This window comes from Schistocerca serialis, chromosome 5 (genome assembly GCF_023864345.2).
Source record: "Schistocerca serialis cubense isolate TAMUIC-IGC-003099 chromosome 5, iqSchSeri2.2, whole genome shotgun sequence".
Classification (NCBI taxonomy): domain Eukaryota; kingdom Metazoa; phylum Arthropoda; class Insecta; order Orthoptera; family Acrididae; genus Schistocerca; species Schistocerca serialis.
The window spans coordinates 430,120,494-430,134,008 of NC_064642.1; the positions used below are offsets into that span (position 1 = coordinate 430,120,494).

General features: G+C 38.8%; 1 protein-coding gene across 1 annotated transcript in view; it reads left to right on the top strand.

Annotated features, from left to right (window-relative positions):
• The window catches only part of LOC126481070 (F-box/WD repeat-containing protein 7), a 138,254-nt gene extending 125,815 nt beyond the window's left edge, over positions 1-12,439 (top strand). The window contains exon 12 of the mRNA XM_050104555.1: positions 10,551-12,439. Coding sequence (XP_049960512.1) covers positions 10,551-10,717 — 167 coding nt within the window. The 3' untranslated portion in view covers positions 10,718-12,439. The remainder of the gene's footprint in view (positions 1-10,550) is intronic.
• Positions 12,440-13,515: the final 1,076 nt, after the last annotated feature.

The following is a 13,515-nucleotide window of genomic DNA, read 5'->3' on the forward strand; positions in this document are numbered from 1 at the left end:
GGCACAAAGTTTCAAATACCGGCTCCATGGCCATTGTTCGGTCTTCGCAGCTGAGCTCTTTGCCCTCTACCAGGCTGTTCTTTACATCTGCCGCCACCGACATTCTGCTTATGTCATCTGCTCCGATTCCTGAGTGCCATCCAGAGCCTCAGTGATCCGTATCCGGTTCACCCTTTCGTGCACCGGATCCAACGCTCTCTTCAGCAGCTGGTGGACGACGGTTCTCCGGTTAGCTTTATGTGGGTTCCTGGCCATGTCTGTATCCCTGGGAACGAAGCTGCAGATGCCACGGCCAAGGCTGCGGTCCTCCAGCCTCGGACATCTTCCTGTTGTGTCCCTTCATCAGATTGTAGCAGGGTCATTTGTCGGCGCATTTTATCACCATGGCATGCCGATTGGGCTGCACTTACGGACAACAAGCTTCGGGCCTTGAAACCTCTTCCTGCGGCTTGGACGTCCTCCTCACGCCCTTCTCGGCCATGTACTCTAGATGCCATTTTAGCGGATGACCCAGGAGCAGCTGCTCGCGTTCTTCGTTTTATCACCTTGACAAACATGTCTAAGGACATTTGATTATGCTGTTTTTTTTTTTTTTAATCCTATGCCTGTCAATCTGTCTTTTATCGTGTTTTCCCTTTTAGTTGCTGTTTTAAACTTGTGCCTCTTGTTGCATTCCTAACGTAGTCTGGGCGCTAATGACCATTAAAGTTGTGCGCCCTAAAAAAAAAAATAAAAAAAAAAACAAAATAAATTAAAAAAAAACAGCCGATGCCAAGATACATGCATTCAGCAAATTTGTCAGATAAAGTTTGGACAGCTGTCTGTCATTGTTAATGTCTGTTCATCCAGAGAGGCAAGTATTGCATGTCAGGGCGGGCACAAGACAACAATATCATGGGTCTCTATTCCTCAAAGTTTCATTCTCATTGGTGTAGGAATACAGAGTAAAGCTGCAAGCTTTAAGTGCTCAATGTAGGGGACTACGGTATGGGGGTGTAGACAGTGAGACATGTTAATGTCCAGGAGGCATTCACGGGTAGCCAAAGTGGTTAAGGCAACTGCTCATGATAAGTGAGAAATCTGGATTTGAGTTCCAGTCTGGCACAAATTTTCATGTCACTTTTAGGTTGTACAATATTGTGAAAAGGAATGTTGCTATTCACCACACAGCGGAGATGGTGAGTCCCAGATAGGCACAACAAAAGACTAACAAATATAGCTTTCGGCCAGTAAGGCCTTTGTTGGTGAGACTGCAGTTGTGTGTGTGTGTGTGTGTGTGTGTGTGTGTGTGTGTGTGTGTGTTTGCCGTCTAATTTGACAAAGGCATTACTGGCCAGAAGCTATATTTATAACAGTATTTTTGTTGTGCCTATCTGCGACTCAGCATCTCCGCTATATGGTGAGTAGCAGCTTTCCTTTTCACAGCATTGTTACATTCCATCCTGAATTTTCCATTGTTTAATAGGTAGTACAATTATACCTAACACAGCCAATGCCAAGATTTTTGCATTCAGCAGATTTCTTTCAAATAAATTTCAGATGTTTGTCAGTCATCATTAATGATTTTTTTCTTTATCCAGGCATACAAGTAAAGTTTTATTTTTATCCATTATTATAGCAACCAAAATTTTCCTTATAAAATAATGCTGAATAGAGTCTACATTATTTCAGTATGTTGGTCATTTTTGCAATCAGCCATGTTCATCCACATCAACAAATTAAACATGAGTATTGTGTTCAATTTTAACATGTAAATTCCTAGAGATTTTAATATCAAACACACAGAAAATGGGGTTCTACTTACCAAATGGCAGTATACGAGAAAATATAACACTAATGCCAGCATTTGAGTTAGTGTTTCTCCATCAGTAGTATAACACTGCTCATTGTTTTCACATGTCTACCTCGTTTTCAGTCTTTCGTTTTCTTGTCTCTGACTTAAAGCTTATGGTGGTTATTATATTTCCCTTTGTCCTGTCATGTCATCTCCCTTGACATTAGTTTCTGGGTGTCCTATTTACTTAAGCTCTTTAATGGCCCTCCTTCCTCCATTCTGTACTTCCAAATAGAACAGTTTTCTCACAACTATCAAGATGACACTTTAAAAGTAACTTTGCTTTATTGACATCTATTAATGATAAGTTACAAAAACACTCTCATGCAAATCTTCCCTGGTTTCATGTTTGAGTGAAAATAATCATAAATGAACATTAAAATATTTTGAGTGAGGAGGAATACATGCTTACCAGTAATCAAAACAGGAATGAGCATGACTCCAGTCCAAGAACAATGCAAGATAATTTTTTGAGACTGCTGGGCACTTGTGAAATGAGAGAATAAAATTAATAAAAGCCTAAAGGTTGGTTGTGTAGGTGCTAGAGGGAAATAAGTGTGTGTGAATGATGGATTGAGAGAGACAGCACTTGCAGGAAGGGTATTAAAGGAAACAAGATTTAATTTCCATGGTACTAATGAAGAACCAAAAGAAATCAATGGCTCATTGGTCATGATTAAATCTCTGAAGCTGCATATGAAAATAAAAGATAAGAGCAGAACAAAAATAATGTGACAGTGTTGAAAGGAAGTTGCAAGATCAGATGATGAAGTTGAATAATAATAATAATAATAATAATAATAATAATAATAGACAATCAACCAAACATAACAGACATGGAACACTTCTGGAGCAACATGTGGTCAAACCCGGTACAACATAACAGGCATGCACGGTGGATACAAGCAGAAACACACACATACAAGATGATACCACAAATGCCTGAAGCGATAATTTTGCAACATGAAGTCACCCAAGCAATTAATTCTACTCACAATTGGAAAGCCCCTGGAAAAGATAAAATAGCAAATTTCTGGCTAAAGTAGTTCACCTCAACACATTCACATCTAACTAAATATTTTAACAGTTATATTGCAGACCCATACACCGTCCCTGATACACTTACACAAGGAATAACTTATCTGAAACCTAAAGATCAAGCAGACACAGCAAACCCAGCAAAATATCGCCCCATAACATGCCTACCAACAATATACAAAATATTAACTTCAGTCATTACACAGAAATTAATGACACAACAACACAGAACAAAATTATAAATGAAGAACAAAAAGGCTGCTGCAAAGGAGCACGAGGATGTAAAGAGCAACTGATAACGATACAGAGGTGACATATCAAGCTAAAACTAAACAAAGGTCGCTACACTATGCATACATTGATTACCAAAAAGCTTTTGATAGTGTACTCCACTCATGGTTACTACAAATATTGGAAATATACAAATTGATACAGTTCCTAAACATAGTAATGGAAAATTGGAAAACCACACTTAATATCCAAACAAATTCAAATAATATCACACCACAGCCAATACAGATTAAGCGTGGAATATACCAAGGAGACTCATTAAGTCCTTTCTGGTTCTGCCTTGCTCTGAACCCACTATCCAACATGCTAAATAATACAAATTATGGATACAATATTACTGGAACATACCCACACAAAATCACACATTCGCTATACATGGATGATCTAAAACTACTGGCAGCAACAACTCAACCAATTACTAAAGATAACAGAAGTATTCAGCAATGATATAAATATGGCTTTTGGAACAGACAAATGTAAGAAAAATAGCATTGTCAAGGGAAAACACACTAAACAAGAAGATTACATATTGGATAACCACAGCGACTGCATAAGCGATGGAAAAAACAGATGCCTATACATATCTAGCATACAGTCAAAAAATAGGAATAGATAATACAAATATTAAAGAAGAACTAAAAGAAAAATATAGACGAAGACTAACAAAAATACTGAAAACAGAATTGACAGCAAGAAACAAGACGAAAGCTATAAATACTTATGCTATACCAATATTGACCTACTCATTTGGAGTAGTGAAATGGAGTAACACAGAACTAGAAGCACTCAATACACTTACATGATCACAATGCCACAAATATAGAATACATCACATACTTTCGGCAACAGAAAGATTCACATGAAGCAGAAAGGAAGGAGGAAGGGGATTTATAGATATAAAAAACCTACATTATGGACAGGTAGGCAATTTAAGAAAATTCTTTCTAGAACGAGCAGAAATTAGCAAAATACACAAAGGAATCACTCATATAAATACATCGGCTACACCACTGCAATTTCATAACCACTTCTACAACCCTTTAGATCACATCAATCAACAGATACAAAGAAAGTAAATTGGAAAAAGAAAACACTACATGGCAAGCACCCGCATAATCTAACACAGCCACACATCGATCAAGACGCATCCAACACATGGCTAAGAAAAGGCAATATGTACAGTCAGACGGAAGGATTCATGATTGCAATAAAACAACACGTTCCCACATACAAGTATGCGCCACAAAATGTACTGGAGAATGATGAATACAAATTATACTGGAACAGAACCATTATAACAGATAAAACACCACCAAATAGCAAACCTGACATCATACTCACCAATAAAAAGAAGAAATTAACACAAGTAATCGAAATATCCATACCCAATACAACAAATATACAGAAGAAAACAGGAGACAAAATTGAAAAATACATCCAACTGGCTGAGGAAGTCAAGGACATGTGGCATCAGGATAAAGTTGACATTATACCAATTATACTATCAACTACAGGAGTCATACCACACAATATCCACCAGTACATCAATGTAATACAGCTACATCCAAACTTATATATACAACTACAGATATCTGTAATTATTGATACATGTTCAATTACCCAAAAGTTCCTAAATGCAATGTGACATATACCGTACAGTTAAAAGAAAGTCACTCTTGATCAAGGTCCACGTCACTTTCCATTTTTAACCAGACATAACATCTGAGAAAGGAAAGAAAATAATAATAATAATAATAATAATAATAATAATAATAACATGAAAAAGAGGTGGTTATTATTTCTAAGACACCTGTACAGAATGGACAAAACCAGACTAACCAGAAGGATATTTGACTATCTGTGGTAAAAAAAAAGTCAACAACGTGTATTAAGGAAGCTCGTAAGGATCTGCAAAGGTTCGACATTCAGGAAGTTCAGCTGTTAAATAGGGGTACATTTCAGACCATGATTCAAAATTTGGAAGGATTTCAAGACGAAAGAACTAAATAGACTGGAAGACCTTGAACGGATGAACAGAAACAAGAACACAGCGTCCATGTGAAGGAGTACTGGAGAAAGAGGAAATTTCAGAAAGAAGAAATGAAATTGTAGCGTGGTCCTAAGTGGTCAATTCACAAATAAATAATAATAATATTATGAAACTGTATTAGAAAGAGACATATGTGCTGAATCATAAAAAAAAAACTGTGCGTAAATGAAAAGTGGGGCCAAAAGCAAGTTTGGGAGGAAACGGAGAAGATTAGACGACACTAGCTAAAGGCAAGGGGCATCAGGTGCAGTGTTGGAGGCTGTAGGGTGGGGGAATCTGCCCAACAACCTAACCATAAAAATTCCTTTCTCTGGATCCTACCCCAACTTTTGAGATTCTGCCCGTCCCTGGACCACATAAACCTGGTACTGCAAAGAGACATCTTCATAGCACAGGCATCCCAGATCCACCTCTGCTGCCTCCACAAGATAATCTACTGTGCAATACTTGCTACATACCTCACGTCTCTGAAATTGGTGCTTGGTCTCCAGCACCTGCAGGAGCATTCCAGATACCACCTTCATAAGTAGTCCAACCTAATGACATCCTACTGCTGCCTTGGGACATGACTCTCCAACTCGTATCCTACCCACAGTGTTCCTCCTCATTAACCCTTCATAGCACCCAGACCCTGCCTAGCTCACCTTTCCAACTTGCCACCCCCCCCCCCCCCCCCCCAAAAACAGAACTCCTTGCCAACACCCTACCAAATCCAGAGCCTAAGCATCCACACAATACTGTTGTTAAACTTTTCTCCGAAACCATCAGCCACCATAGAAGTTTCAGTCCTATCCAAAGGCGTGACCTTTAGCCTGACACACAAATTTAACCAAGTTTCACTTGTCAAAGACCTACTCTCCTTCTGATCCCAGCAATGAAAACATTTCTTTGCCACCAATCCCTCCAAACAGATTCTGTCCCAGAAGTAGAGGATAGCCTCCAGTCCCTGCTTAAAGCCTTAGCCCTTCCCAGATCCTCACTCTTGAATCTGTTTCCCTCTGCACACTATGACACCCCACACAACCACTTTCTACATGCTCCCCAAAATCCATAAACCCAACAATACCGGACACATCATTCTAGCTGGTTATTGTGCCCCCACTGAAAGAATTGTAGACATCATTGAGCAGCACTTCCACCAACTACCCGTAATGTAGCCTCCCACGTCAAAGATACCAACCACTTCTTCACCAATCCTCCACCATCCCCACCCCTTGAGCTCCTAAATCCACACTCTACTTCAGACTCAAAACCCATTACTTCACTTCTCATACACCTTACTAACTTTATCCTAACTCAAAACTGTTACTCCTTTGAGGGGAAGGTTTACAAACAAATCCATCGCACAGGCATGGACACCTATATGGCACATTCGTGTGCCAATCTGTTTCTGAGCCATTTAGAGGAGACCTTTCTAGCCTCCCAAAACTCCAAACCCCTGGTTTGGTCTGGTTCTGGTTAATTCATGATATCCTCATGATCTGGACTCAGGACCAAGACACCCTATCCTCATTTCTTCACAACCTCAACATCACCTCACCCTTTCTCTTCACCTGATCTTCCTCAACCCAGTAGCCAGCTGCTGTGGCCGAGCGGTTCTAGGTGCTTCAGTCCGGAACAGCGCTGCTGCTATGGTCGCAGGTTCGAATCCTGCCTTGGGCATGGATGTGTCTGATGTCCTTAGGTTAGTTTGGTTTAAGTAGTTCTAAGTCTAGGGGACTGATAACCTCAGATGTTAAGTCCCGTAGTGCTTAGAGCCATTTTTGAACCTCATTCCAGTGTGCCACCTTCCAAGACACTGACCACCTCCTCTCTAATGGCTCCATTCACACCTCTTAAACCCACCAAACACCAACTTCACGTGCATTTTAACAGCTGTCATTTCTTACACACCAAACAATCCTTGCCATACAGCCTGGACACCTGGTGATGACGTATCTGCAGTGACAAGAACTCCTCTGCTCAGTATGCTGAGGGTCTCACAAAGACCTCCAAAGACAACCACCATCCCCTTGAGATAGTCCGCAGACAGATCTCCTGTGCCATTTCCCCACACACCACAATCCTCCCCACCCCCAAGAACCAGTTACAAAAGAGTGCGAAATTATCCTGGCCTCAATCTATGGTAAGCTACTGTCCTCACACCCCCTCTACCCATCAGTTTCTGCCCCCCCCCCCCCCCCAAATCACCTCTTCCCTATTCCAATCTCCACTCCCTCTTTGTGTGCTGCTATCTGCCAACACACAGAACACTCTTTCCCCTTCTTCGTTCCTCTCATTTTTCGCCACTCCCCACCCCTCCCCCCTTCTCCCTGCCCCAAAGACTCCCAACTGTGTGCCTGTTGGAGAATCTATTCCCAGCACACTCCAACAGGCAGCATTCTTCCCTCCATTCAGCCATACCCTGCTATCCCTTTTGCTTCCTGTCCCTTCAAATTGCTGCTTCCATTCAATGTGCCAGTTACATTCCGGTCCGATCTGCCAAAGATAGCAGTCGTGTGTGTGTGTGTGTGTGTGTGTGTGTGTGTGTGTGTGTGTGTGTGTGTGTGTGTGTGTGTGTGCATATTGTTGAACATGGCACTCTGCTGCAGTGGGCCTCTGTATTCCCATATTGGCCCAACGGCATCATGCGTGATGATTGTAATGGGTATGGAATCGAGATTGAACCATGTGTCAGTGGAGATGTGCTGCCTTGTTGGATGAATAACATATCTTGTTACGCAGGTTTTGGGTTGTGTCTGGATATGCCATCATCCATCAGCTGCTCGAAACGTGCACCACACTACAGGCACAGGCCACTGGTGACAGTATTATAATCTGGGAGACATTCATCTGTGATATTAGTCAAAGGCAATATAACAGCTGTGGGCAAGATGAACATTATTGCAGACCATTTGTATCCCTTCATCCTTGACGTCAACCCCAATGGTGATGACAGTTCCCAGCAGGATAACTTGCAATGTCACCAGACCAGAATCTTTCTACAGTAATTTATGGATATGATAGAGATGCCATGGTAATGTCTTGGACACCAGATTCACGTCACCAGAACACAGTGGAACACACGCATGGGATGCTTTCCGGTGTCAGCTTCGTACACACGAACCACCGGCCCATTATTCATGGAATTAGATGACCTGTGCATAGACATCTGATGTCATGTACCTCCAGAAACCTACCAAGAACTCGTCAAATCCATGACATGCAGAATCCCTGCTGTATTGTGTTTCAGACATGGACCAAAATAAAATTTAGCAGGTAGTCATAATGTTTTGGCCCATTGGTGTATGAATAACCAGAAACAAAACTGAAAACTGTAGGTCATTTATTCATATCCCTATGATGAATGAAATTAATTTGAATTCCAATCTTCATAACTGGCAAAAGACAGTAATTGTTATGCAAAGCATCAATCAAATCAAGATCTTTAAGTTTGCTCTACTACAAGTGCTTTTCTCATGGAAATTCAACAAAGCTAACACTCCGCAGAGTTGTCGCAGAACTGGATGCGACCACCTCGGTTCTGAGTTGAGTGGAAGGGATCATCAAAATATTTTGGCATTTGGGGGAGAAAGTTTGTGATTGAAATTTCGTGAAATGAGCTCATCAGCCAAAAGACTTTGTTTTTATAAATGCCTCCCTAACTCGCTTATCATATCTGTGATAACATAAAACAGGCTTATCTTCTAACTTTTTTGGTTCTCCATCACTCCCATTCAATAAGGGTCCCATACCACTGAACAGTACTTCAGAACAGGACAGAGGAATGTAGTGTAGGCACTCTTAAGTAGGTTTGTTGTACCATCAGCTGCTGTGCCAGTAAAACTCAAGTCACTGGTTTGTCTTTCCCACAAAATTTTGTATATGATGGTTCAAATTTAAATTGTTGTTAACTGTAATTGAGAATTTCTAAATTTATGTAATTCTTCATGTAACCAAAATTAAACAATTTTTAATATGCATGTTGAAGATTTCATACTTTTTATTGTCAAGAGTCATTTGCCACTTCTTGCACCACGCGGATATCGTCTGTGAATAATTTTGAGATTTCAAACAATGGGAAGTCCAGGTTGATTGTCTAACAACTTCACTAGGTGACAAATAATGGTGTCATCTAAAACAATATAAAATAGCTGCTTAGATCATCTCTTAAATCATTTATATAGGTAACAACAACGAAGTGCCTATAACACTTCCTTGGAGAACCCTAGATATAACTTCTGTTTCACTAGATGACTTCCCATCAAGTACTGCATATTCTTATCTTTTGGACAGGAAAGTTGGAAGAAAGTGAGTGAGGAATTTATGCAATTGCTACAGCTCTGACATATCATTTCCATAGATACTGTGGATACAAGATTGGAAGGTAAGAGATGAGGTACTGGCAGAATTAAAGCTGTGGAACGGGGCATGAGTCGTGCTTAGGTAACTCAGTCAGCAGAGCAGTTGCTCATGAAAGGCAAAGGTCCCAGGTTCGAGTCTCAGTCCAGCACACAATTTTAATCTGCCGGGAAGTTTCATATCAGCACTCACTCCACTGCAGAATGAAAATTTCATTCAAGATTAAACTGTTTTTGTGTGTGTGGATCAGATTCCATATTAAAATGAGTTCCCATAAATGACTGACTGTTGGAGTCAGTTCAGAGAGCATAGGACTACGGTTAGTATGAGTCTGTGCTGTCCTTGTCAGATTTCGTGTTAATAACTATTCATTTAACTGCAATTTTTAAGTGATACTTGTGAAACTGTTCGTGAATACAGTCTTGGAATGAATTTTTTTTTTTGTACTATACCTGTTTACTTGGTTGACTAAGCTGGTTGATGGAAGAGTGTTTCTGAGCTGGCACAAGAGTATTTTGCAAGGCTGCAGGATTTTCAAGTCTAAAAATTCAGACTGAAAGAGTACAGTTGCTGGGTGGTTGTTGGGTGTTGCTGCTGGTTGGAGAAAATTAGTTAGAAATTATTTCCTGGTATATAATTAAGTAACTTTTAAGTTTAGCCAAACCTAATTAGGATTTCCAGGATGTCTTCATAGAATCCCTGTTGTATTCTGGTCTGACAGTGGGTGGGTGGTTATCTAATCCTAAAGGATTGTGGGCTTCAGCTTGGAATTACTATTTTTCTCCATTTTCATTTCCTTTCAGTTTGCACTTTTGCTGTCCTAAACAAGGCTACAGTGGATTTGCTAAACAGTATAATTTTAGTTACTTGACAATATTATGTTCTTATATTTGTCACAACTAATAAGAATCATTTCAACTGTTGAGCATTGCTGGTTATAAATGAGAAATAAATGAAATTTGTGCAATGACATGTGATATTTGGTTTTTGTTTTAGGTGAGTTTATCCGTAATCTCGTTGCACTGGAGAGTGGAGGCAGTGGTGGCGTTGTGTGGCGAATTCGGGCAAATGAGACTAAACTTGTGTGTGCTGTTGGTAGTCGAAATGGTACTGAAGAAACAAAACTGCTTGTGTTAGATTTTGATGTGGACCCCAAGCAATGAATATTCATGAGCTCCAGTCCATAATGAGCTGTTGGAGGATCTATATACATTGGCATTCACAGTGGGTAGTGTCGACTGAAATGAGCTCATAATTTGCCCACTGTGCATAATGCATCTTCATCTCACAGGGACAATTCATGTGTTATCAGACTTTTTTCTGATAACCAGCTTTCATTTTAAGCAGAAAATATCAGACACAAGTATTTATTTTAATGAGTTGTCAACTGTTGTGAAGCACTTTTTTCATTCTTTGCAGTACCTTCTGCCAGTGTATATTTCTGTATCCTCATTTTGATATGGCTATTTTGAATTTTTTAAATTTCGTTTACAACAGATACCTTCTTGCAGAACCTAAGAAATAATGTACCTTTTAATTTCTTTCAGCTATTGGAATGTACAAATCTGTTTGTTGAAGTTTCACAAGTGGTTCCAAATTGCACTTCCCCTCCACGTGTGTGTGTGTGTGTGTGTGTGTGTGTGTGTGTGTGTGTGTGTGTGTGTGTGTTTCCATCCTTAAAATGGGGCAGGGGGAGGGACAGAGGAATGACAGGAAGATGTCTTAATTCCTCATGCTCTGCCAATGTTCTTGTAATTCCAGGTCTGCAAGATAGTTATTTGCTGTACTTACAGAAAGCTTTCAGAATTTTAAAACCTAATTTAATGACTTAAGTGATTAGAACAAAATGTACTGATCAGTATGTGGTATCTTAATGTATCGTGTGATACTAAAATTTTGATACCTGGAGTTCCAGGCTTTGTGGAGGCATTTCTTTTAAATCAAGTGCAGGACACTTAAGAAAATTTTAAATTTGATTTTGGCACTGTACTTTGCAGCTGCTCCCAGAGGTTACCAGGGAACAGAAGTGTATTGTAAGAAACTGCAATAGAAGTGAAATTTTGTTAGTTTTGTTAATAAACTGTTCCATCAGTGTAATTCACTAATCTGGGTAAAATTTACATATTGAGGCTGCCAGCAACTGGTCAGTTCAGTTGAAAAAACCTTTACAGAAATCTTCAGGAGTAATACATTGCCATTAACTATTTTAAGACCAAATTATTTGTAAAAAAAAATTTTTTTTTAGTTACTTGTAAATCAAATGTAAATATAACAGTCAGAAAGTTAACTGTTGGTTGTTTTTTACTCATTTGTTAAAAATTATAAAGCTATATGCTGAAGCAAGAAGCCTGTTTTGCATAATGCTGTGAAGTGGTGCATGAAAACATATACTGTAAGATCTGCATATTTTACATCGAATGTGTAACAATAAGTGAGGGAAAATTGAGGAAGATAACTTTTAAATCTCTTGTTTATTTCTGACATTGTAAGATGTATTTAATACTCATGATTTCTTTTTTCCTTCCCTTTTTTTACCCCTCTTGTAATACATTTCTTGTCAGATTCTAGTATATCTTTTGTATCATGAGTACACATGAGAAACATTGCTCAAAATCACCTTTTTGTAAAATGTTGTGTAATATACATGTAATAAATTGTTTACTAGTGCAACATGAACGCCACATTATATCGCATAGTTGTTTCAATTCATTACCACAATCTCCAAAGAGAAGGGAGAAACATGAGTGGCAAGGGAAATTTCTTGGGTTGAGAACACCTACATAATTTATGATCAAATACGTTAATGTGCAATTTCCAAGAGGATGTAAGTGACCTTTATTTATTTGCAGCTATTAAATTCATAGTTACTGTACATTTTTAAATGACTGAACTGTACTTTTGTGCTGTAATTAAATGTTTTGTTAAAAAGTATTCTAGCAGTGTGTTGGAAGAGTCACTATTTATTTAGCAAGAAAAAAAACTGTGTTGGCGATCAGTCAGTAGTAGTGCAAATTATCAAGATGACAAAATAATGTTTCTCTAAAAACTCTGGTAACACGCAGTAATATCTTTATTCTTTTATTCATTGTACCCACAAGAAACACATTATTTAGTAACATCATTTGTAGACAATAGCTCAGCTGAATGCTTTACAGGAGGAGTCAGTGTTTTAATAGAATGATTCATTATATTAATTATCTGCTGCACATTAAGGTTCCTCATTAAGAGAATAATGCATTTGCTGTAATCATTCAGCAAATGATCATAAATCGATGTTTGCTAAAAGAAAGAAAGAAAGAAAGAAAAAAAAAGCACATCCATATGAAGGTGGTAATAACAGTAGTGGAAAAGGCAAAAGCAAGAGAGCTGCACCTTGTTTCTTGTGTTTCAAAGAATTTAATAGTCATGGTGTTTTTAATTGTAAACTTGAGCACCAAATGCACACACTTTTTTTCTGCCTTTCTGTTTGTGTTCTTTTGTTGTCATTATATTTACAAACATTAGCCTACTAATCCTCCTAAAGCTTCAAAACTTTTCATTCAGTCTTTAAGAAGGCGCTGGCTAAAAATGACTTTTGACCAAATTAAGAACAATATGTGACAGTAACACACATTTCAGGAATCAAAAATTGGATTGTCCATCACCCCTCTACAATGATATAGTCTTATGCACCAAAGTGCTCTTGAAACAAAAAAATATATATGTGTGTGAAACAATTTGTGCTCATCCATTGCACAATTACAGATTTTCCCAAGAGGCTTGGTAGTTACTAGCTATTTCTCCCAGCTGTTACGGCATGTGGTACAGCATCACATGAAACATCTCATTGATTTTGTGCAACCAAAGAGTGTGACTTAATTCCAGTTCTTTTCATGAAAATTTGATTCTCATTTATTGTACTAAAATAGTTAGAAAACCATACTCGTTATTGAAAGTAAAATAAGGTCAGCAATGGGGAGGA